General features: G+C 33.2%; 1 protein-coding gene across 1 annotated transcript in view; it reads right to left on the reverse strand.

Annotated features, from left to right (window-relative positions):
• The window catches only part of Sbds (SBDS ribosome maturation factor), a 41,024-nt gene extending 16,235 nt beyond the window's left edge, over positions 1-24,789 (reverse strand). Inside the window, exons 1-3 of the mRNA XM_085815917.1 lie at positions 24,565-24,789; positions 6,951-7,080; positions 1,058-1,258 (exon numbers count right to left, since the gene is read on the reverse strand). Of these exons, the coding sequence (XP_085672043.1) occupies positions 1,058-1,258; positions 6,951-7,080; positions 24,565-24,692 (459 nt within the window). The 5' untranslated portion in view covers positions 24,693-24,789. The remainder of the gene's footprint in view (positions 1-1,057; positions 1,259-6,950; positions 7,081-24,564) is intronic.
• Between the last annotated feature and the right edge of the window lie 1,072 nt (positions 24,790-25,861).

Raw genomic sequence — 25,861 nt, forward strand, 5'->3', positions numbered from 1 at the left:
TCTTGCTTGCACCCCTCATTTCACTAAGGGCTGAAATAAATAAATAATAAGATCAATATAAACAAAGCTGAAAGCAGCTGCTGTTGCCATTCAAGGAAAGAATAATATACCAGTTGCCATTCTTATAGTAAAAAATTTAATAAATTCATTGGCTGAAATGTGCAAGAAACATCTGGAAAGCATAATGTGTCAGTTATTTAAACGTCTTTTAAAATCATTTAAATGTCCATTTGTCTACAGTGAGAATTCTTTATAAAATATTTAAATTGCACCACAATTTTAAATTTTTTTTACGTATACATCACTTACATTTTTCTTTATTTTGGGGAATAAAAGATGAAATTTCGAAAAATTTTAACTTCATGAAGCATATTTAGAAATTTGAACTTCCTTTGTCCCTTTAAACTCTGGAAGAGTCCATTTTCGAATTGCCCCCCCCTTAACAGTCGCATTGCCCCCTTGTGGGGCGAGTGCCCCACGTTGGGAAACACTGATTTAAAGTGTCTCAGGAAGGAAAATTCCATCGCAAAAGATGTTTCTAAATGCCATACAAAACATTTGTTAATCCATCCCCTACTCAACAATGGTGGCATCAACCAATAGTCAGACAAAACAAAAATGGAAACATGGAGTGATAAGATTATACATAAGAATGCAGATAGTTGTCATAAAAATCAAACAAGTTTTCTTTTGACAGGTAACAATTGTGCTGTTAATAATTGCAATAGTACATGTTTGTAGTTCAGACAGAAAAAATTTATGTTATAATATACTGTATTTTTGCCGAGAAGTTTATTTTCATATACACATCAGAAAAAATTACTATTAAATTTATAATGCTTAATTTTCTGAAAAGTCAATATTTTGCTTGTTTACATTTAAAATTGAACACAAATTATGAACAGTAATAAATTATGAGAATTCTACAGTAAATCACATAGAATAATGCTCTATCATCATTTGAAATTTATAATATAATGTAAAAGCAATTTACAGTTATAATTATCCAGCTTTAATATATGAAATAATTTCATATTCTAGGCACTGATTAGTTTACCTGTTGCTTTGAATTTTTGTTTGGCTTTAGAGATATGTGTACTTCTTTCATTGATTTTTCAATAATGCTCACTGGATAAGGTCTTTTGGTGTCTGGATTAATACATTTATCAGCTACTATGGTAGCAACATCTTTAAACATGGATTCCAGTTGAACATGTCTTTCTTTTTCAGATATTTGCAACTCTCCTTTAGACAGAATCTAAGAAGGGGAAAGAAATTGTAAGTTGATAAAAGGAAACAGTAACAAAAAACAATTCAAACAATTTTCTAGATATTCTAAAGTAATTTTCAATTCAGCATTCCTTTAGCTTTTCAAGCATAAATTTGCATTTTATTAAGAGCTAAATAAAATCAAATTTAAAATGAAAACTGAATTTACTTTTTAAAATCAAATATAGTGAATTCTCTCTATGATGTCTACATGTGGTTTCAGATATTAGCCTTTTTAGTACAGGTGGTTGTTTCAGAGGGGAATGCTTAATGCCAAAGCTTATATATATGTTCTTAGAAATATTACTGATCTCCAGAGGGAATTGCCTTAAGAAAGAGGTAACCATGAGCAACTTTACTGTACTTGTTTTAAGTTATTATATATCAGAACAAAGTAAAAAATTATATACATCTTTTCAATGAAGAGTAATAGGAAAAGCTAAGTTTTGATATCAAATTAAAATCTTACACACACACAAATATACACTCTGTCACCAAATATATATATATATATATATATATATGCACTCAGAAGAAATCAAGCCACAATCATGAAACTCAACACAGAAAGTAGTCTGCTAAGATATATGCAAATGATTTAAATTTCGATGCCAATGAGATTAGGGTAAGTGCACTATGCACATATGAGATACGCAGCTGGGAGATTTTATACATGATTGCTCACATGTCATAGGAATATTCAAACGAATCTGTCGACTCAGATAGATGGCATTGTGACTAATGCCGCCGAGACATAACCCACGGCATTACAAACAGTTGTCGGATTCTGAGAAGGGGCACAGTAGGCCTGAGTGAAGCAAGTTGGTCGAACAGGCGTATGGGTCGCCACCTCAACTGGAGCGATATGGCAGTTGCTCAGTGTTGCTGACAACGGATTACAGAAGCAATAGTCTATGATGGAGGATCAAGGCAACCCAGGAAGGCAAATGAGGATCATGCAATCATAAGAGCAGTAACTTCCGCCTCAACAATGTTGCTAATATCGATTCAACACCATTTACTACCTTCCAGGGATCTGGTGGCGTCAAGAGAAACCATTTGGAGATGACTGGCGATGTTTATTAAGATGCCTACGACTGACAAAACATCACAGGCAGTATCGACTGGATTTTTGACAAGCTCAGGCAAGATGTAATGTGACCAACTGGAGGCATACGATTCAGTGATGAATCTCAATTCAGTCTCTGTGCTGATGACCAATGCACACACGTGTGAAGGTGGCCAGGCCAATGGTCCGTTCCTGCATTTGCTGTCGAGCATTATATGGCGATTACACAAGCTGTGACAGTGTGAGGAGCAATTTGTCAGGAACCACGATCACTTCTAGTCATCCTTCAAGGCACTATGATGGCTTGTAGTTATGTGGACAACATTTTAACACCGACTGTACTGCCTATGCTATCATGTTGCCCATGTTCATCAGCAAGACAATGCTCATCTACATACTGTGCGACTCTCCCAATAATCTCTTCAAGGATACAACATACTACTGTGGCCTACCAGGTCACCAGACCTCTCACCAATAGAGCACATTTGGAACATGGTTGCAAGGTCACTGCAGCCGTCCTGGAATATTAGTTAATTAACTGCATGGATGCAAAGATTATGGCATAATCTTTTGCAGGAAGTCATAGGTAATCAACTCTATATAATGCCATGCCATGTTTTGGCTTGTATAGCTGTCATATGTGTGTAATGAAGCAAACTTATAAGTAATAATGATGCAGAAATATTGATAGGATAGATATGTAGAATGCTGATCCTTAATGAAGAGAAACTTGGCAGCCGAAGCACATTAAATATTCATTTTTATTTTAAAAAACATGTTGCAGCCACAATCAACTAGGCATACTACTTGTGCCTATTGTTTGGTTTGGTTTATTTAATTATGGCAAAGCACACTAGGGCTATCTGCCTAAGGGAAAGGATGCCTTCGTGGAGGACGTTCTAAGAGAACTGACTCGTATATACGTTACACATGGGGAAAACCATGAAAACGCCCATGCAGCCAGCCCGTTCGCAGGATTCGAACCTCAGACTGAACTACTAGTGTGCAGCGACTTTACCGCTCGGCTGCTTGTGGGCCCGGTGCCTATTGTTTATAATTTTTGATAGCTTTGCAGGAAGATGAAAGCAGCAAGCAGAGCAAATTTTTATGGTTTTGAAATACTTGCTGGTATATTTGAAATCAATTCATGATTTAATGCAATGGAAAAGTAATCAACTGAAAATTATTAAACTATTATCTCCTCTCATTTCCAAAATATTCTTGTGATTACCAAGTGGCAAGTAAAACGTCAGCCTAAATTCTCTTTTTATGGCCAAGGGTTTAAAAAAAAAAGACTGCCCCAGAACTATAAAAGTAACAACAGTTTTTATGACTCTAAGAGTGGTTGACCAACAAATCTTATACATAATTAGATTTTTCTAGAAGTATAAGAATTGTTCTTATCTGTTTTTTATAGTTTCCATTTCAGGCAAACGAATACTTTACCCATAAGGTAAGACTTGTTGAATTTTATGTTACTGCCTTCCTAATCGATGAAATTTACATCAAATATAAAATCAGATATAAATTTTTTTAAAATATTTCTAACAAAAATACTTAAAATATTTTATCTATCAAAAACTTTTTAAATTGCTCTCTTTTGGGGGAAAGCAAAACAGCCCAAAATAGCTATTTTAAAAAAGAAAAAACATTTAATGATTTTAATGTGTCCAGCTAGTGTAATTTCACTGGTGGATCTAGTAACTAATAACAAAACAGATGAAAAACTATGTTTATTGCTTTTAAATCATTTTAGTTTGTTAATCAATAACAGTCAAATTAAATCTGAAAGAAAAATTAAGCATCTTATGCTTTGGTAATACACTGGTGCATGGAAGACAAAAGTATGACATAGTAATACATTTCTTTCAATAGTGCTTTTCTATCATTAGATTTGCTTGAAACATAAAATATATATATATTTTAATTTCAAAATCCGACCACATGTTTGAGTAAAAGAATGTTAATGTAAGGAACTATGTACTAACAGCTCTAGATGCCGCCATTTTTTACAATGCAAGAACATGCATAACACATGCGATGACTTGGAAAATGTTGAAGCCATTTAAATGCAAAAAAGAAGAGCTTGCAGATGTGGATAAAGATAAAATATATAAATCAAAATACTAACTTTAATTTACAATAGTCCCTTAATTCTGTTATTTAATTCAGAGATTTTTCTATCCATCCTTTATGTCAGGGTTTCTTAAACTCTTTTCAGTCATGACCCTTTTTTATCACTAAAATGTTTTTGCAACCCCCAGGACCCCATAATTATTTTTAAAAAATTTTGTGGACCCCATAAGTATTGCACAAATCAGATACTTACGTGAGTGAAACTGTCAATTGTTTCACTTGTACTGTAATATACTGTTGTAGTTTTAGGTCATTAACATTAATTTCTAATTTTAAGACATAGAACAATGTGAAAATTTTAAATAAGTAACAGACGAAATGACAGCGTCACATGCAAAGCACAGAAAATGAACGTTTATATCATAAAAAGAATGCATTGAAACGTTTCCCCCCCTTTTTTTTTCCTTCTTTGTCTGCATTATCTTACTTTTATCTATTTTCAGATACATTGTGTAAAACTCTTTGGTTATTCTAAAATTATTATAACAAGTTAAAGAAATATCAAAACTGCTAAAATTTTTGCCGAAACCCCTGCTGCAGGTTCCGCGAGCCCCTTGGGGATCAGTTTAAGAAACCCTGCTTTATGTAATGCTGGTAACACAGATAATTCACAACTGAAACATACAAATGTAAACTTCAACCCACATTCTTTTGAACTGAGCTTCGATCTTGGAACCCAACACACTGGCTTTCTGCTTTTCTGCAAGTTAAACACTATGCTGCAATTTTTCTTCTTATCACAATGATATCAAATATGTAAACATTCTACAACAGGTGAACTGACCAGGGCTGTAGAGTCTATAGGAAAAATGACCGATTCCGACTTCCTCATATATATGTAAACATATACGCATAGGTTACAGCTTATTTTTTTAATATAAAAGAAGTAATAGATGCTACAGGAAAAACGATGGCATAGCAAATTATTTATATTAATTTAGTATTTATTATGAAATGGAAAAACTGGCATTATTAATGTTTAAGAAACAATATAGCTTCAGCAAGATCTTCTTTGTTAGAAAACCATAGATTCAATTTGATAAACTTCAGAACATAGAAGAGTCTTTCCACCTTAACTTGAGTGGGAGGAACAACTTCTAAAAGAGGCGTCTTGCCAGAGCAAGCATATTTATCCATTTCTTCAAAGGCCGTGTAGAAATCTTGTTTGTATTTTTTCATTTTTATACCTAAAGGCTCTTGGTTCTTTATTTTCATCCGCTTTCCCTTAGCCTTTTCAATATTATCCAAATACTTCTGAAAATCTAATTCTTCACTGGAAGAGGATGATAGAGACTCGGTTGCAATGTCTGCAGTTGGCTAGAAATTGCCAAAAGCTGCCAAACTTGGCAACAGTCTTTTGGTCCCATCCCTGTATAATTGTAATGGGTATTGTAATTGAATAACTGTAATTGATCCTATACGTAACTATGACCGTATTCAATCCTCATATACCTTCAAATTATTTAAAGAAGTGAAAGCTATTAGATTTCTTGGCAGGCAGGCAAAAACTATGTAAGACCAGCAACAGCATGAGTTTCTCAGTGGTTGCATCAGCATTGAATACAGAGTATTGAGATACCTCCACGTAAGCTGCATCTTTTAGATGCACTCTGCATTATGCTGTATTTAACATTCTTTTTGGTTTGATGTGTAACTACCGATTCTATGATACTAAGAGGAGTGTATGTGTATTTTTGTGGAACGTTCAAGAACTAGGAAGTGTTTCCTTTGGCTAAATAAATTTTATCAAGCTATCATCAGTTCTGCATGCATTTCATCCATTACAAACCCTCAGTGCATTCCATCCATTATAAACCTCTATGCATACTACAATATTGTATTTGTATGGACAAACTATGACACTTTTTGCCATTAACTCAATTTTAAATGCATCACGAAAAAAGATTCAGGATATGAAGAACCTACTGATGTCTCCTCTTGAACTCATGCTCTACTTTCAAAGCAATCAAATTTGTTCAGAAGAAATTGTTATAGTACTGTGAGAAACTGATACTTCATATATCTGGTAATTCAATGAGCAATCAATGACACAACCATTCAATGAAGCAATTCAACTAGTGATAACTGACATGCTGGTAAAGGCATTCCAAGATACTGTGTGCATTAGGGTGTGTTGTCTGTATACAAATAATGACCACTTTCAGCAGATCTTAACGATTATGTCATATTTCTTACAAAAGCCCTCTTCATATTTCATTGCAAAATCTTTGTTAGTGTCAAAATTATGAAACAAATGATGAGTTCAATAGCAAATGAAATACCCTATAATTTCAAACATTATAAACAAAAAATATGCATCTGATGTTTAAATTTATTTCTTAACCATCACTCATGTGCAACAATTTGTTAAAAAAAAAGCACCTGAAGACAAAAAATTTTTAGATAAATATAAACATCCCATTCTCTCCCCCCCCCCAAAAAAATGCAAAAAATCCATTAAAAAACTATATCTTACCTCTTCACATATTTCAGTCTGATTATCTTTGCCAAAACATTTTATAAGATCTTCTTTTTTTGCTACCTGTCCTTTTGAAACATTTGTGAAGACTACGTGTGTTTGAAGAACTTCATCAATATCCTTCTCTCTGTAAAAATAAATAAGTAAATAAAATAACACGTTAAAAATTATAGCATTTGATGGGAGGAGTTTCCATTTACATTAACTGTAAATGGAAACTCCTTTTGACAGTGATCCTTATACCAGATATTCTGCGTCTGATTTTATTTAAGGAATGTACATATCTTGACAGGCCCACCAGCGGTCGAGCGGTAAAGTCGCTGAACACTGGTAGTTCGGTCCGAGGTTCGAATCCCGCAAACGGGCTGGCTGCATGGGCGTTTTCGTGGTTTTCCCCATGTGTAATGTGTATACGAGCCAGTTCCCCTTAGAAAGTCCTCCACGAAGGCATCCCTCCCCTCAGGCAGATAGCCCTAGTGTGCTTTGCCATAATTAAATACACCAACACACACCAACATATCTTGACAACATTCTTTTCTCACGATATTTGATTGTGATAATAAACTATTCAATGCTTTAAATATATTACACAAAGATGTGGTAGAAAAGATACAAATGTAGTAGAAAAGTACAGAGACTAACAATAGAAAACTCTATACTGAAAATGACACTGTGGCAACAAAAAGTATGTGTATAATCTTGATTGTCCACAAGAATAACTGCAGCAGAAGAGCAGACTATAAACAAAACACTTTGTACTAACAATGATGCAAGAGAAACTGTATATAAACCTGACTACAATAGTACAATAGTGTTAAAACTCTATTGTACTACTGTAGCAATAAAAACTATATATAAACCAGAACAGCTACAGAGCAACTGTAAATTCCTTCAGGTTATTCAGAATGTTCCCATAGGTACAGCAACCAAATCATAGCTTTAGTTTACTGCCAGATATGAAAAAATATTTCTAAAAATTCACAAAATTGTAACTATTAAACTCAGAAATTTTTTCAATCAGAAATGTTCACAAAATTTAATAAGAGCTAAATTAAAATAATGAATTTAACATTGTTTAAAAAAAAATTCGGTACTTTTCTGTTTTGCTGCCACAGGCTTATCGCCTGCTCTATACATACAATAATGTCGCCAATAATGGTGCAACTGATGCCAAACGGAATATCCTCGATGGTAACCTTTAAGCCTAATATTTTCAAATCAAGTCGCAGCCATCTGTTATCAGATTGATTGTTTCTTTCAAGACAGGCATACAATTATATAGAATTTTTACCAGATAGTTCAGTTTTATGCCCTAAGGCCATTCGCGGTAATTAAGTCAATTAGGATGCAATCACACAGCTTACACGAAGCCAAAAATATAGAAACGGCAAAGTCAAGGGTTAAATTCATCAGTTCTAATGAAAATGCACTTGCAAAGTAAAGCACTGCAGTTTTACATAATTTCTGAGTAAACTATCCCTACTTTCTGAAAGCATTCAAACATCACCTCTTTAAAGTACAGTACAAAGTCGAAAATCCGAACGTCCATTATCTAGAGTGATTTAAATTCCGGATTTGATCCGAAATCGCCCGACGTCCCGACGAGTCCAGATTTCGGACTTTGTATTGTAGTAACTTCCATAAAGAGACCAAAGCCATCTAAAACCATGGGCAATCAGTTTAGAGCAAGTATGGTATACAAGAAATATCAACATTTTTATAACTAAAAATGTATGACTGAAATCTAAGGGAAGGCCTCTACTTTAATCCACAGACAGCTTGGCACAGATACAAATTTTGTAAATGAATTAGTAATACTAGCTAATTTACCTCCATAATGCTGATGATATCATGGTAGAGTCCTAAAACACTGATTAGGTAACTTTCTCTTTGTAGTTGATCTAAAGCTACTCTCTTATTACTACTAGCCTTGTTGGATCCTATATAATATTTCTTTAGACAAGTAAATGATCCCAGAATAAGACTTGTTATTTTTTTTTACATTCTGCCATTACATTAAACTCATTTTAACTTAAATATTACATTGATATGGAAACTGTTTATCCTTTGTATCTCAAAATACTGCTTTACAGTCAGCATGAGTTAAAGCATATTTTTTGTGCTCATTCATAGCTTATGTAATCTTCAAGCCAATGAAAACGATATTCCATACATAAAATTTATTTTAAGTCAACTAACCAGTGATTTGTATGTTTATATCCATGTCTATTTGTCAAAAACCTGCAAGTAATATTGATCTGCATAAAAAATGCTTTTCCCCTTAGGTTCTTTAAAAACTACACGCAGCTTTCATGTACAGCCTCATATTTAAAAAAAATATTAGCATCACTAGTGTCCTCTTAGAACTATGCATGTACTGCCTGCCTAAAAACTTAAAAGTTTGAAAAAAGAGACAGACTATATATTTAAAAGTCTGAAAAAGGAGAAAACTGGAATTAATGTCACCAATATTCACCTTTTTTCGTTAAAGACAAATTTCAAATTCAATCCTTCTTAACACTTTTAGAATTTTTTTATCTTAATTTTTTACATTTTACTACTATCTTCCTCGATACAAGGCACTTCATTTGCGTTCACTTTGCTCCATTCACTGCTTTTGAAATAAATACAGTTGTCACTAATTCTCTTTTACAGAGAAAAACCATCAGGTCTGACTGTATAGGTTGTAGTAGCTCCTGTTATTTTTCAACTTTTAGTGTGTGATTTTTTTCATCCTGTTCTTGGCTTACGATTCTTTTGTTATCATACATCTCTTTAGAGAGTCAATGAACTTCAATGTTTCCGATTATTCAGATATGGACTTGTTAATTAAATGTGATGCTTGTAAGTATTTTGTAGAGAGTTCTAAACATGAAAACGGATCCAATGTGTCTGCCAAGAAATGAAAAAATTAGAAATCAAATGCAGTGAAATCAATAATTGACTCAGTTCTTGCTGAAATAAATGGTCCTGTCTCAGTTGCTGCTGAAAGAAAAGAATTTTTTAGATTAGCTATAACCGTACTCAGCAAAGCACATATATGAGACAATTATCATTTCAGCCTGACAGCAGACCTGCTAAGCCTCATATAATATAAGAAACTGCACTGGTATAAATTTATCAAGTTACTGATGACCACATGAATGCAGTATAGTAGTGTCAGAACTCTAAACGAAGCCTGGTTTACCTCATCCAAAATAGCTTAATGCCAGTGAAACAAGTTTTACTGCTCCTGAGGTCCATTAGAATAACAAATTTGGTAATCTGAGTCAGGAAGAACTAGATGATGGCAATCTGCCAACCGACTTGCCACAGAAAGAAAGCATTAAGGCATAGCTGGTACTTTGTCCAAGATTTGAAGTGACAAGGAAACATGTACAAGAACATTTTTGCAGCTTGAAATTAAGGAGTAAGGGTTATATAGTTCAATGGAAAGTATCAAAATTGTTTTCAAGATCCTAAGTGGTCGACTCAAAGCCATAAATTTGTCTTCTAGGCAATAATATTCAATTTAACACATTTCAGCCTAGAAAGGATATGCCCATCAAATTGTTATGACAGATCTTAACTCGGATTTCATGCAGCATAAAATATAATATGAAATTTATAAGAAAGAAATCCCAATACAAAATGTCAACAGTTTGTATACATGGAAAATGAGAGAATTGTCAAATCACATGCCACATCATCACCAAAGACTGATGAGAGTAATAAAATTTTTTATCTGAAGTTTTAACTTGATACCAGGGTTCGAACTGTACCTTTCAGGACCCGGAAGTATCTTACTGGACAAGTTAAACAACAAGAATCAGCATACTGATTGTAATTTTTGCAGGACTCGTTTCAATGGTTTAAATACAGAACCATCTCCTTCAGACTGCCTAAATGCAAATGAAGGAGATAGAATATGGTGATAAGAATGGCTGAAAAGAACTCAATCAATTGGTGCCATCTATTGATGAAACAAGAAAACTAAAAGATAATTTCCTTAAAGGATGAGGGTAAAGATGAATTGAGTTACGATCATTAACTAGAACAGAAAGATTTTTTTTTTTTTTTTAATGTGAAATGCCTCTAGAAAATCTAATTCACAATGGAAGATGTTTTTTGAATAATTTTGGCTTCAGAAAAATGGAATGTGTGATTTTCTGACCATCAGTGCTAAGCAACAAACAAAGGATTTCCGAGTTTCGTTTTTCCTAACATATGCCTTACATTCTTTGATGAAAAATTTTAAGGCTCTCTTAGTTAAATCAATGTAAATTAAACCAAACTGGCAAGGAATCCTGTAAATGCCCCAGGAATTTATATCCAGAATGGGGTCTTTGTAAAAATATATTTACGGGTGCCCCTTGGCGAAAATTGACAGTACACGTACACCAAGTTTTTGCAATTCTTTGACTTGTTATTTCGGCTTTGTGTAGCACCGACTTTTGTACCAAAAATCACTGCTGGACAAAGACAAAATAATGAAATCTGGAACTCCGAGTCTGAAAATCGTCAATGACAGAATGAAGTGTTTACAGTATTTACTTATTTCTCATTTCTAGGTATAAGATTTGCACTCCTAACATAATTTCAAGCTTCTACTACTTTGATCCTGAATTGTAATTCCATAGAATGGTCCATGAATTTAAATTGAGAGATGCTAGGATAAAGTGACCACATTTTCATTGAGACAAAGCGGGACAAATGGAATGAAATGAGAATTATAATTTAGTTATGAAAGCAGACCAATAATTCAAAAAAAAAAAAGTATTTTATTATACACATTCATATACTTGTCTATAAATATACAAAAAATATATTTATTATTAACTATTGGTAACTATAAAAATATATGTAAAAAACAATAATTTGAATATTATGTTTCTTAATTAATTTAATATTTTATTTTAAAAAAATTATTTTCTTTCACAACCATATTTTTTATACGAGTGAATACTTTGCAACAGATTTAAATCATTTAATAAAATGTCGTGAAATTTCTCACATGAATTGGTCAAATTATATTTTAGGCTTAGTACAGATTTTAAAGTTTTTATGTTCAACTGCATTTTTTTCAGTTGTCCATATTTTAATGATACTAGGAAAAACACTTTCTGTTGCTGCATTTGTTCCTGGAAGGGAGAGTGTGTGATTTTCATAAGGAATATTATTCTGTTTAAAATGAAGGAATAACTCTGCCCCTCTTTTTTGTCTGCTTCCACATTTAATTTTTTTCATCAGTAATAACATCTTTTTAACAATGACACCTCATCAAAAATATCATTTTAGCAAATACAGGCAGAAGTCTTTAATCCAGACTCGTCGGGACCTCGGCGATTCCGGATTATCGATTTTCCCGGATTATAGATCATCAATTTAAATCTGGTAAGATGGCATGCAGAAATTATTAAATTAAAAATATGAAACCGTAATTTATGAAATAAAGAGCAATTATGATCTAAAGGGTATCAAAATTTACAAAAAGAAAGCTTAATATTTATTTGTTTACTATATTAAACATTTCTTTCAAGGCGTGCATGCATAAAGCATATATTACGCATAATTGAAACTAGAAAATTGCAACCAGAAAACTATTTGATTTGTATTCGTAATATTTATAATGACGAGGAATATGATTTACATCATATCAAAGACGGAGTACATCGAGATGAAATACTACATTTAGTAAGGAATTATGAGCCGAATAAAATAAAAACATCTGCCCTGAAGATAAGGATAGTGCTGACTCCATTTTTTGCAGCAATTCTACTTTTTGTTTGATGGACATCGAAACATGCTTTTGCTTTGTAGATCTTTTGGCAGCTCCAGAACCGGAAATTCTTTTTGACATAATCGAAAGCTCAAGCTTACTTTTGCTCTAACAGTAACTCAGAGCAATTTTAAAGCTTGCTTTTTAAAATTGCTCTAACAGTCTGCAAAAAATAATAAGCCGGATCCAATTCGAAGATTAAGGAACAACGCAATCTGCAACATTAACTGAAATAGATAATTAGATCATTTTAGCTTAGCTTATACTGTCCATTATACATTAAACACGCATACGTAAAGGTATTATGTGCATGTGTAAAGGTATTATGCGTATGAGTATACGCATTATGCGTATACGCATGCGCAGAAAGTTCGTAGCTTTGAGGTCCGAATTATAGATCATTCCGGATTAAAGACTTTTGACTGTATTATTTTTTGGAAAATATTTACTAATATATTAAAATATTTTTCCACATAATCCCATAAAATCTCTTTTTTTAAAGTCACCCAATGAAAGTTTTTAATATTCTCGAATTGAACTGTTTATTCTTCAAGATATTCGAATCAGTTATTATAAAAATTTCTGACTTCTTTCAGAAAATCAGGTCGTTTAATGGCACCTTGCTCTTCCAACCTAGTAATGTCCTTTCGAATAACTAAAGGAACATAATCATTAAATTCTTTCTCGCAATTTTGTTTTTATATTATTGATTTCATTTAACATTTCCGTAACTGAAATTTTGTCCCCTTCAATAATTTTCACAGCATTGTGAAATAATGTAGCTTGGTTGTGGATGAGCTGAAGCCAAAGAGTTGTGATGTGTCATTTTCGAAAAAGGGGTAGAGTAGACTTTAAGGTACCCCTTGTATTATGGCGAAGTTGTTCTTTGATTTATTGCCAAGTTGTTTCATTTATGGTAGCCCGAGTAGTTGAATGTTATGGAAACCCTATTGTGACGTAATTGGGTGCACGATTCTAGGAAATTTTGAATCATGGGATGTTTTGTAAGCGTTTTTGTGGTGTGTGATGGTTTTATTCTTTAGACAGTAGAATCAGGGTTCGTACACATTTCCTTACATGAAAATTAAGGACTTTTAAGGACCATCAAAGAAAAAATTAAGGACCTATTAGCAAACAAAAAAATGAATAGAATAAAGCAATTATCCATACAACCAACTTCATGCTTGTAATTTCACTTTAAGAAACTAACAGAAGTGTGTATTATGCACTATTATTAAATTCAATTTAATACTTACCATAAAACAATTTTGAAAATTAAACTAACTCCCTACAAGTTATGAAGTAGATAACATTAAATTAGGAACATAATTTCTTGAAAAACATGTATAAGTGTATTTTACACTAATAACAGTCACTATTTTAGAGATTTACATGATTATTATTTAACTTATTTGATATTTATTTAAACATAGTCAACTACTATTATAATCACAATGTAAGAATATTTTGCAGATTAAAATAACTGATTTGTAAACATACAATTTATTTCCTTTGTTTTTTGAAAGATATTAGAATAATAAACTGTACAATGAAAGATACAAAACATTTGTGCTTTTTTTAAATCTGAAATCATTTCAGCTATTTTAACATCTAATTTATTTATGTCTATTTCCTTTTCTTTAACTATTCTTCTACGTTCATTTGCTTTGATAAACAAATCAATGTTCCTGCTGGTCTCAGCTTCATCTGCTAAAGCATCTACTTCTTCATTAATATCTTTAATGTCCCTTTGAAGAAATCTTTTCTTCTGCTTCATATAAGCAATTTCTTCCTCAATAATATTTCTTTTCCTCTTTGAATTTTCAGATTTAGTTAAAGTTCTTCTAAATACTGCATATATTTAGACCTTGCAAAAGCTGCTGCTGATCTCATTTCTTTATTAAGAACACCTCCAGAAAATTTTATGTAATCAAATACTGTGCGTTGAAAAATGTATGATGAGTCACTTAAATTTTCAATTTCAATTGCTTTATTTACAGAGAAGCCCCTTTCCACAGAGGCCTGTTCATGTGACAAGATAAGATTACTTGTCACAGTGAATACTTGAATAGTGAAAATATACATTTTTTACTATATATATATATATATATATATAATTTATTTCCTAAACAATATTGATTAATTGATTATATTATCTCCTAAGTTTAAGTAAAGTAGAATTATTTTAAAAGAGTGAATCCACATTGGTAAGTTATACTTTGAAAGATGTATATATATATATATAGTACAAAGTCCGAGATCCGGACATCCAATATCTGGAATGACCTAAAATCCGAACCTCAAAGCCACCACCAACCAATTTTTTAGGGCTTTTTTGAAGGGAAGGGGTATGCTTTACGCACGCGCATTAGATTTTTTTCCACCTCATAAAAAAACATGCTGGAAATCCCGATTCTTAATCTCAGTTTGGCGCTAAATAAAATATCTCATTATTGAAGAAATAATTATTTTAGCATAAATTTGTGTGATTAGTAACTTGAGTGCATAGCTGCGTATCTGCTTGGCATAATCTCAAACCGAAACATTTGTTAATTTTACACCAACTAATATTTTATATCCTTGATGCCAAAATCACGAATCATTATTTATTGTATTTTGCTTTCATCACCACATGTTTATCAACGGATGATAACTTGAGTGATGAATCATGCAGCGATGCCAAATAACAGAGTATTATCCAATTACAGATTTAAGTTTAATGTGCTAAAATGTTGACAAGGGGAGATTTAGCAGAAATTTCTTTCCTTATGCTAAAAATAGATTTTGTTTAATGATACTCATAGGACAAATGATTATATTTAGTGCTATTTGAATTAAGAATAACTGATTTGTTATTTACATAAAGCCAGAACCAGCGCCAGAGCTCGCATGGCCGCACCAGGCGGCAGAATTTCACAAAGTTAAACAGAAGTTTTTCATTGCGATGACAATGCCCAATCATCAATCAATTAACGGATGGCGAAATCTGTAGTACGGTTCTAAATCCAGAAAATACAGCTACCGATAGTGAAGAAAGTAACAGAGAGGTTACTGAACAAGAAAAAATTTTGATTGACAAGTTATTCGGAATTCTCGACACAGCAATTACAGGACTTGAGCAATGGAACTTAATAACTGAACAAGAAATTATATGTCTATAGTATTAGTCTAAAGTATTAGCAGAGAAAACAAATCAAACAACTCACATTGAAAGAAATGTTTAATAAAGTAAACATATAAATATTAAGCTCTTTTCTTTTGTAAATTTTGATACCCTTTAAATCATAAATGCTTCATTATTTCATAAATCACGATTTCATATTTTCAATTTTATAATTTCTACGTGCCATCTTAGTCGATTTAAAATGATCTAATATCCGGAAAAATCTCAAATCTGGGATCGCCTAAGTCCCGACGAGTCCAGACCTCGGACTTTGTACTGTATATATATATATATATATATATATATAATACGGAATGTATATTTTCAGTTAAACTTCTACCCAATAACTTTAGTAATTCATGACAGTTAATTTTGCGTCTAGTTAATTCAGGAAAATTAGTTTCAATTAGTTGTTTTCAGCTTTAAAAATATTAAAAAATTTTTAATTAGTTATTTTCAAATAATAATTGTATCGCCATTAGCAAAAATTATGCATTACTATCAACAACATAGGTTTAAACCAAATACTTAATTGTCTATTGAAGCTTCAAAACGTATTTTCGAACTTCACTTTTTCTCGGCTATCGTTACCGAATTTGCCCTTGGCGACCTAAAATCAAAATGGAGCCAACAGATTTCCCGCGAAATCGATAACAGACCCTCTACAGAAATAAACTCATAATCCCGATATCCAATACATATAGTATGTGCAAAACAGAATAAACTCCATAGAAGGTGATAAAAAATTAATTTATGGCTTAATTGAAACAAACACAGAAATTAAGCTAAGCAAAACCGTGTAAAAACAAATTGAAATGATAAAACGAAACTTACTTTTCATGTGCATTTTCAGCGCTGACTCTCCCATTCTAGAAATTTCAATTTGTTTCAGACAAAGACCACATTTAAGGATTGACATCCATCAATATCCAGTCTTTGTAGTCAGCTTGATGAAGCCACAGTTTATTGAAAATGCATTTTCCAGGCATCCCGTTCCTATTGGCGTCGGAAGGGTTGTGGCCTTCCAGGTTGGAACTGCTCTGATTTTGGCAAATATTTTCAGAATCCACCCCCTTTTTTTTCCTCGAGCACCTTCATCATCACTTTCACCTCTTAAAGAACTTCCGGCTTCATGCTTTCGTCACAATCTGCCTAAATTTATGGATAACACCTGTTTCGAAAGATTGGGTGAATAGCCAATCAGACACCGATACTTTCGTTCGGGTAGCTAATTGTTTTTTTTTATCGTTTGCAATGCAAATCCGCCAACAGATTGGTTAAGAGTCATGTAATTTTAATTCCATATTCATGAGAAATCGTAAATGAGTAATCGTAAATCACTTAGAATGGCAATCATTAGAAATGATAAGAAATGTCAAATGAGCAAAATTAAGGCCTCTTTATTCATTTTGGCCAAAATTAAGGACTTTTAAGGACCAAAAATCATTTTTTAAAAAATTAAGGACTTTTAAGGACTGTACGAACCCTGTAGAATGGCCGAATGTAATAAGATTAATTTGAAGTTTCTATACGATTTGGAGCGAAAGGGGAAAAGAGCTTTAATTGACTGGTATGTAAATGAAGGTTTACTTAGTAGCCATTATAAGTGTCCTGTATGTAGGAAGGATATGCGTCTAGTCGAACATAAAAACTGTTTAGATGGATTTGAATGGGTTTGTAGGAAGAAAGGTTCAGATGGTCACTATGTGAAGCGTTCGATCAGAAAGAGTACCTGGTTTGAAAAAGGTCATTTGAGTTATGATTGATATTTTGATTTTTACGTGGCTCTGGGTGTACGAAGCGAACTCGAAAATCATGGTAAGGGAATATTTGCTTTTTGGTAGTGCTTAAATGTATAACATGGTTTTCCTTTTTTATGTTATTTTATTGTTCGGTTTAAAATGTATTGGTTGATCTTTGGATTATGGTAACTTGGCGATTTTTTGGCAAAAATTTGGCGACCAACTCTGCTACAGCAACCCTCTATTTTTTTTTCGCCGCCATTTTGTCTTCATGCAGTAAAGACATATTTCTTTTCTTTTTATTTACTCAACACTTTTTCCAACAATCTGCTAGCCGAATTACGCTTATGGTAGAAATTTTATGGAAGAAAACTGCTTAATCATGACAAATATTAACTGCAAAATTGGGAAAAAGTGCAGAATCGCAAACGTCTTGCCACGTTTTTCAAAATCGCACATACACAGTAACCATGTACACGACGACTTATTTTTACTTAAAAAAACATCCCAGAATTGCACAAACATGGCATTGCGCACACTCTTCACTATATCTATGTACACAGCTTTTTTCTCATAAATTAGAAAAATTTCACGAAAATGCATGAAAATTTTTTCAATCTTTAAATTTGGTAAAAAGGACATATATGAAATTACCTGATTGCGAAAAAGTATATACCCTTTCCAAGGATGAACATTTGCACGTATAAAATAAGTAAAATATCCAAAAACTTTTCCCTCTAAATTATATATTATAAACGTCACCAACGAATCTATAACAAAACATTAAAAATGGTTACAAATACAGGGGTTGGACAAAAATATGGAAACACCTTTCAAAAAACATGTTTCTTTGCTTAATGTGGTGTAGGAAACCTGTTGGCATCCAAAACACCTTGCAGTCTTCTCGGAATAGATAAATACAGTTCCTGTATGTTTGCCAAGGGAATATTATACCATTCTTCCTGCAAAACGGTGGCAAGTTCAGATAACGATGTTGGCGGTGGATAACGAGAACGCACTTTCCGTTCCAATGTAGACCACAAAGGTTCGATAATATTCAGGTCTGGTGACTGTGGTGGCCAGGGAAGATGGGACAACTCATCCTCGTGCTCAGGAAACCCGTCCTGGACAATGCGAGCTGTGTGAACAGGGGCTTTGTCGTCTTGGAAGACACCATCACCATCGGGGAACAAAGTTTGTACCATGGGATGAACTTGATCGGCCAAAATGTTCACATAAGTCTTGACAGTCATGTGCCCTGACACAGTTATCATGGGGCTAGCAGAGAACCACGATATGGCTGCCCAAACCATAACAGAACCCCCGCCATGTTTCACTCTTCGCAACAAGCAGTCTGTATTATAGGCTTGAGATGGCGTTCTCCAGACGTAAACTCAGCCAGAAGTGGGGAAACAATGTGAAAGAAGATTCGTCAGACCATATTACTCGCTTCCACTGCTCTATAGTCCAGGCTTTATGACTTAAACGCCACCTTTTCCTGTTACGGGCATTAGCATCACTGATGAGTGGCTTCTCAATTGCAGCACAGCCAGCAATTTCCTGTTTATGAAGCTCCCTTCTAATTGTTTTGGTACTCACAGGGTTCGGTAACACAACATTCATTTCAGCAGAAACTTTTGCAGCTGTGGTCTTCTTATTTTTCGTCACGATTGCCCTTAATGATCGTCTGTCACGATCACTCTGGACACACTTTCGTCCGCACTGTGATTTAGCAGATGATGTTTTTCCGCTTTTCAAATATGCGGAATAAATCTTCGATACAGTACCTCTTGAAACACTAAACACCTCGGCTACCTTGCTTACGGAAGCACCTACCATATGTGCTCCAACAATTTGCCCACGTTCGAAGTCTGTTAACTCTGACATAATGCAATGACAACCTCACATAACAGTACTCCGACAACAACTGAACTGTTTAGCACATTTACAAAGTTGTATAGGTGGCATCAGTAGTCAAAAATGCCAGCGCCATCTACATATTTCATTAAAATCAATCTTTCTTTTCAAACATGCATTTCACAAGGTGTTTCCATATTTATGTCCATCCACTGCACTTAGTCTCAAATATTTAAATTATTTCCATGCACATTTACTTCCACTGAAACGTATACCAAATTGCTACAAACATATAATTCACAAAATAACTATCATTTAATTAAAATATAATTAAACCATGTACACGTCGACTTATTTTTACTTAAAAAAAAATATCCCAGAATTGCACAAAAATGGCATTGCGCACACTCTTCACTATATCCATGTACACTGCTTTTTTCTCATAAATTAGAAAAATTTCACAAAAATGCATGAAAATTTTGTGAATCTTTAAATTCGGTGAAAAGGACATATATGAAATTACCTGATCGCGAAAAAGTATATACCCTTTCCAAGGATGAACATTTGCACATATAAAATAAGTAAAATATCTAAAAACTTTTCCCTCTAAATTATCTATTATAAACCTCACCTGCCAATTTCTAATGCAAACATTAAAAATGGTTCCAAATACTTAGTGTCAAATACTTAAATTCTTTCCATGCACACTGACTTCTACTCAAACATATTCCAAAATACTACAAACATATAACTCTCAAAATCACGATCATTAAATTAAAATATAATTAAATTAAAAAACACTACTTAAAATATAAATAAGCACATACATTAAATTAATAAAAATTAGCTTACAATCCTAATTACTTTAAACTAAATCATTGCAAATAACAATTTTCCAATAATACCATATTAATTTATTTACTCCTTACATTTAGAACAATGCATAAAAATAATATCCTCAAATAATTAAAAATACTAACTTACCTAATCTTCTACAGAATCTTGAGTGCATGGCGGATCACAAAATGTCCGTTTTCACCAGATTTCTTGCACCGCCATTCAAACTTATCTGTAATATCCTTCCTTTCACACAATCTCATTTCATACCCACATGTTCGACATTCATACTTATCCGCAATTAAGCAACTCTTTTCAATTACACATAAACGCAATAAAAATTTCGGATTTACTTTATATACAGCCATGGGATCCAAAATGTTTCACAGAACATAGAATGAAACATAATGCTGTACAGCAGATATTTTTACTAATTTAAATCCTTTTCCAATTAAAGAACAATGATTTGTCCATTAATGTCACATGACATATCTCATGATCTCTCATTTCCCTCACACAAAATAATGCGTAATCGTAACTGAGTTCTTCCCAAAGTCCTAGGTAGTAACAACCTTTATCGCCTCCAAAATGTCGCCAAACTACCTGTTACCATATTCCAAAGATCAGCCTTGTATTATGGTAACTTGGCGATTTTTTGGCGAAAATTTGGCGACCAACTCTGCTACAGCAACCCTCTTATTATTATTATTATTATTATTATTATTTTTCCCCCCCCATTTTGTCTTCACGAAGTAAAGACATATTTCTTTTCTTTTTATTTACTCAACACTTTTTCTAACAATCTGCTAGCCGAATTACACTTATGCTAGAAATTTTATGGAACAAAACTGCTTAATCATGACAAATATTAACTGCAAAATTGGGAAAAAGTGCAGAATCGCAAACATCTTGCCGCGTTTTTCAAAATCGCACATACACAGTAACCATGTACACGGCGACTTTAGCCACTTATTTTTACTTAAAAAAACATCCCAGAATTGCACACATTCTTCACTATATCCATGTACACTGCTTTTTTCTCATAAATTAGAAACATTTCATGAAAATGCATGAAAATTTTTTCAATCTTTAAATTCGGTAAAAAGGACATATATGAAATTACCTGATTGCGAAAAAGTACATACCCTTTCCAAAGATGAACATTTGCACGTATAAAATAAATAAAATATCCAAAAACTTTTACCTCTAAATTATCTATTATAAACGTCACCAACGAATCTATAACAAAACATTAAAAATGGTTACAAATACTTAGTCTCAAATATTTAAATTATTTCCATGCACATTTACTTCCACTGAAACACATACCAAATTGCTACAGACATATAATTCACAAAATAACTACCATTTAATTAAAATATAATTTAACCATGTACACGTCGACTTATTTTTACTTAAAAAAACATCCCAGAATTGCACAAAAATGGCATTATTCCCAAAGTCCTAGTCGCCAAACTACCTGTTACCATATTCCAAAGATCAGCCAATGTATTTTATTGAGATTATGCATTTTTTGTTTGCCTATACAGTCAAAAGTCTTTAATCCGGACTCGTCGGGACTTCGGCGATTCCGGATTATTGATTTTTCCGGATTATAGATCATCAGTTTAAATCTGGTAAGATGGCATGCAGAAATTATAAAATTAAAAATATGAAACCGTAATTTATAAAATAATGAGCAATTATGATCTAAAGGGTATCAAAATTTACCAAAAAAGAAGCCTAATATTTATTTGTTTACTTTATTAAACATTTCTTTCAACGCGCGGATGCGTAAAGCATACCTTACGCATAGCCGAAATTAGAAAATTGCAACCAGAAAACTATTTGATTTGTATTCTTGATATTTATAATGACGACGAATTTGATTTAAATCATATCAAAGACGGAGTACACCGAAATTAAATACTACATTTAGTAAGGAATTATAAGCCGAATAAAATAAAAACATCTGCCCTGAAGATAACGATAGTGTTGACAAATCAACTTCCAGTTCATTGCGTGCCGCGACGTACCCCCCCCCCCCCCGCGCAGAGCAGCGTGAAATTGATAAACAGATTTCGGAACGGTTAGATAAACAAAGAATATGCCTTTATCCATTTTTTGTAGCAATTCGTTTTTTGTTTGATGGACATCGAAACATACTTTCGTTTTCTAGATCCTTTGGGAGCTCCAGCATCGGAAATTCTATTTGACATAATCGAAAGTTCAAGCTTACTTTTAGAAAATTGCTCTTACAGTCTGCAAAAAATAATAAGCCGGATCCAATTCGAAGATTAAAGAACAACGCAATCATCAACATTAATTGAAATAGATAATTAGATAATTTTAGCTTATACCGTCCGTTATAAATTAAACGCGCACGCGAAAACGTATTCTGCACTTGCGCAGACGCATATGCGCAGTGGTAAATGTCTTGCGCGCACGAGTAAAACGCCTATGCGCATGCTTCAATGCGGCGCATGCGCAGAAAGATTTTATCTTTGAGGTCCGGATCATGGGTGTCCGAATTAACGACTTTTGACTGTATTGTAGAATTTGGTGCTCCTTTGACTTTTTAAATGAAAATATATTGATGTGTACATGGACAATGTAAAGGGAGTGCACAATGCAAGTTCGTGCAATTCTGGGATTTTTTTTAAGTGAAAATACGTCGGCGTGTACATGGCTAAAGTTAAAAGAGTGCACAATGCCATTTTTGTGCAATTCAGAGATTTTTTTTTTTTTTTTTTTAAGTGAAAATAGGTCGACGTGTACATGGCTAAAGTCAAAGGAGTGCCCAATGCCATTTTTGTGCAATTCGAGGATTTTTGTAAAGTGAAAATAAGTCGATGTGTACATGGATACCGAGTTTGTGCAATTGTTTGTCTTGTTATTTTAACTTTGTGTAGCGGCGATTTTTGGCGCTTCGCAAACCAAAATAACAAGTCAAAGAATTACACAAAATCGTTATCCATGTACCGCCAAAAATCGCCAAGGGGTACCCTAAACTATACTTTTACCCAAAAAAGAGCTGCAATATTCTTGGACATTTATCTTGCGATAAAATGTGATTTTAATGGTTCATATATTTTGAAAATACTTTCTACAGCTGGTAAAAGAGCTAACCATCGTGTTTTGCTGTAACCAATATTTCTTTTATATTCGATTTCTGCACTTTCACAAAAATCCTTCAAACTTTCAACACGCACAGTATATATATAAAAATATGAATAAATCTTTGCAATAATATTTTCAACATCAACTAAAAGTAATTCAGATGCTGTTTGAATAGTATTGTGTAGAATGTGCAGTGCACAGCACAACCTACTCGAACAATCTTTTGGTTCAAACGTTCGTTAAGTTTCAAAAAGACGTTATTGATGCCCCTTCTAGCTTTTCCAACAAAATTTGTGTTAAGTATTATCCTCACAATAGGTAATAATTTTATTTTTCAAATTATTCTTTTTTAAAATAGTACTTAATGAATCAAAAATTATTTATGAAGTTTCACCCGGCAACGAAACAAAATCTAATATTCTAATTTTAATTCCTGTTTTTGGATCAAAAGTCTAACAATTGCTTCGGTTTTTGTCCTTGCATGTGCAAATTTTTTGTCGTACAATGTTTTGATCATTTTCAACGTACAATCAATTGATCTGAAACTTTGATTGTCGTTTATGGTGTGGAAAGCAAATAGCCCTTCAGCTAATGCTAGCTGTTACTCCGTTGACAATACATATTCCTTGAGAAGAGGTAACGACAATGAGCGAACACCACCGAGTAAATCTAACTCCTTACATCACCTAATTTAGTTTACTCTGCATGCATTTTATGTGTTTTAGTATTTCTTTATATTCACTATAATAATTAATAAATAATAGGTAATATATTTTTACAGTACATTTAAAATAAAAAATGCAGATGTTTTCTAAAAAGCGGGACATTTTAAAAATTCGGAACGACGCGAGACAGTGCTCCAAAAAGCGGGACTGTCCCGCCAAAATCGGGACGTGTGGTTACTTTATTCTAGGATGGAATCATGAATTTTCTTATAACCCCCCCCCCCCCAAAATGAATCCGTGTAAAAATTCAATAGAAAAGCACTGAGGATTTTATAATAAAAAAAAATATGATTTTATAAAAAAAACTGCAATTAAATACTCAAATAATATACTTTTCAGAATACAGTTTTTGTCAAATTACACTACAGTAATGAATTCAAATAATAAAATAAGATTTATTACGTCTTACACTTTATTTCTCCATGACATAACTTTGTTTTTGTAACAAGCAATTTCAAATCGCTTTCCTCCTTTCTTCATGCGAACGACAGCAACATTTGTTAACCTTATTTGATTTGTTGGTGTGAATATTGACATCTCTGAAAACTTTAAAATGAGAAAATACTAATAAGAAGCAACTCTTAACAATTCCACCACCAAATACATTAAGAACACACTTAATCTTTTGGTGCACGTATATCAACTTTACGCACGGGAATTTAAAGTCTGTTCATAACAGCAAGGCCAACTTACACTCAAGGCCTGCCAGACTGAAGGTTCCCAGTTTTCAGTAGCTTTCGCGAAATTCATCACTAAGTGGCGCTCGCATTCTGCTACACTTTTGCTATACGTTCTGTATTTGTAACGTGGTTCGTTACTAACAAAAAGTGTAAAACGGGCCGGAGTGGAAGCTGCGATCACAGAGGCAAGTGGCTGCACGTTGGCAGCGCTCTGTAAAAAAGTGTAAAACAATACTTTCTCCTTAGTGATTATCAATTAAATTACTTTGAAATAGTGTGTTTCCTACAAAATCTACACGTTTTCTAAAGATTTTCGGCTCCGATGTTGGTGAGAATGACAGCAGACATGTGAGCATATACTACGAAAGCATGGAATTTTAAGATAAGTACCCTTCTAAACTAAATCAAATTTCTATAAATAAGTGCTTTTAAATCAATAAAGTTTAATTTTTAATCAGTTTTTAGCATTAAACAATACTTGAAATTGCTCATTGCTAGTGGCTTCCTTTGTGTTTCCAATTCCAAACAGACGCCAACGTTATCAGTTCACGTCTGTCAGCACTTACAAAGGCCCCACACCTTATCTTAAGGCTCCTCTCATTTTTAAAGCAAAAAATGTACAATTTACAAATATATAAGAGTAAAGAAACTGAGATCACTGAGCCAGGTTAAAGAGCGGATATATATATAAATATATTTGTATATGTTTGGTGCGGCCGATTGCAACCAAAATACGAGGTGCACATCTACATGTTATAGCAGTCCTATATACAAAATTTCAACGTTCTGAGGCTATTCGTTTTTGAGTTATGCGAGATACGTACGTACGTACGTACATACGTTCGTACAGACGCCACGAAAAATTCTCTTCAGAATTCGTTTTAAAGAAGTTTTATAATTTTTTTGGAGGAAAAGAGTGTTTTATTCTGTCCTTACGTACAGATATCACGGAAACACATCGTTAAATTGCATTTGAAAGAGGTCAAAATGGGATATTTTCGTTTGCTGCCTGAAACTTTTCGCGAT

Source organism: Stegodyphus dumicola, chromosome 4, assembly GCF_044657685.1.
Source record: "Stegodyphus dumicola isolate Sdum_Otavi_A_Nest chromosome 4, ASM4465768v1".
Classification (NCBI taxonomy): Eukaryota; Metazoa; Arthropoda; class Arachnida; order Araneae; family Eresidae; genus Stegodyphus; species Stegodyphus dumicola.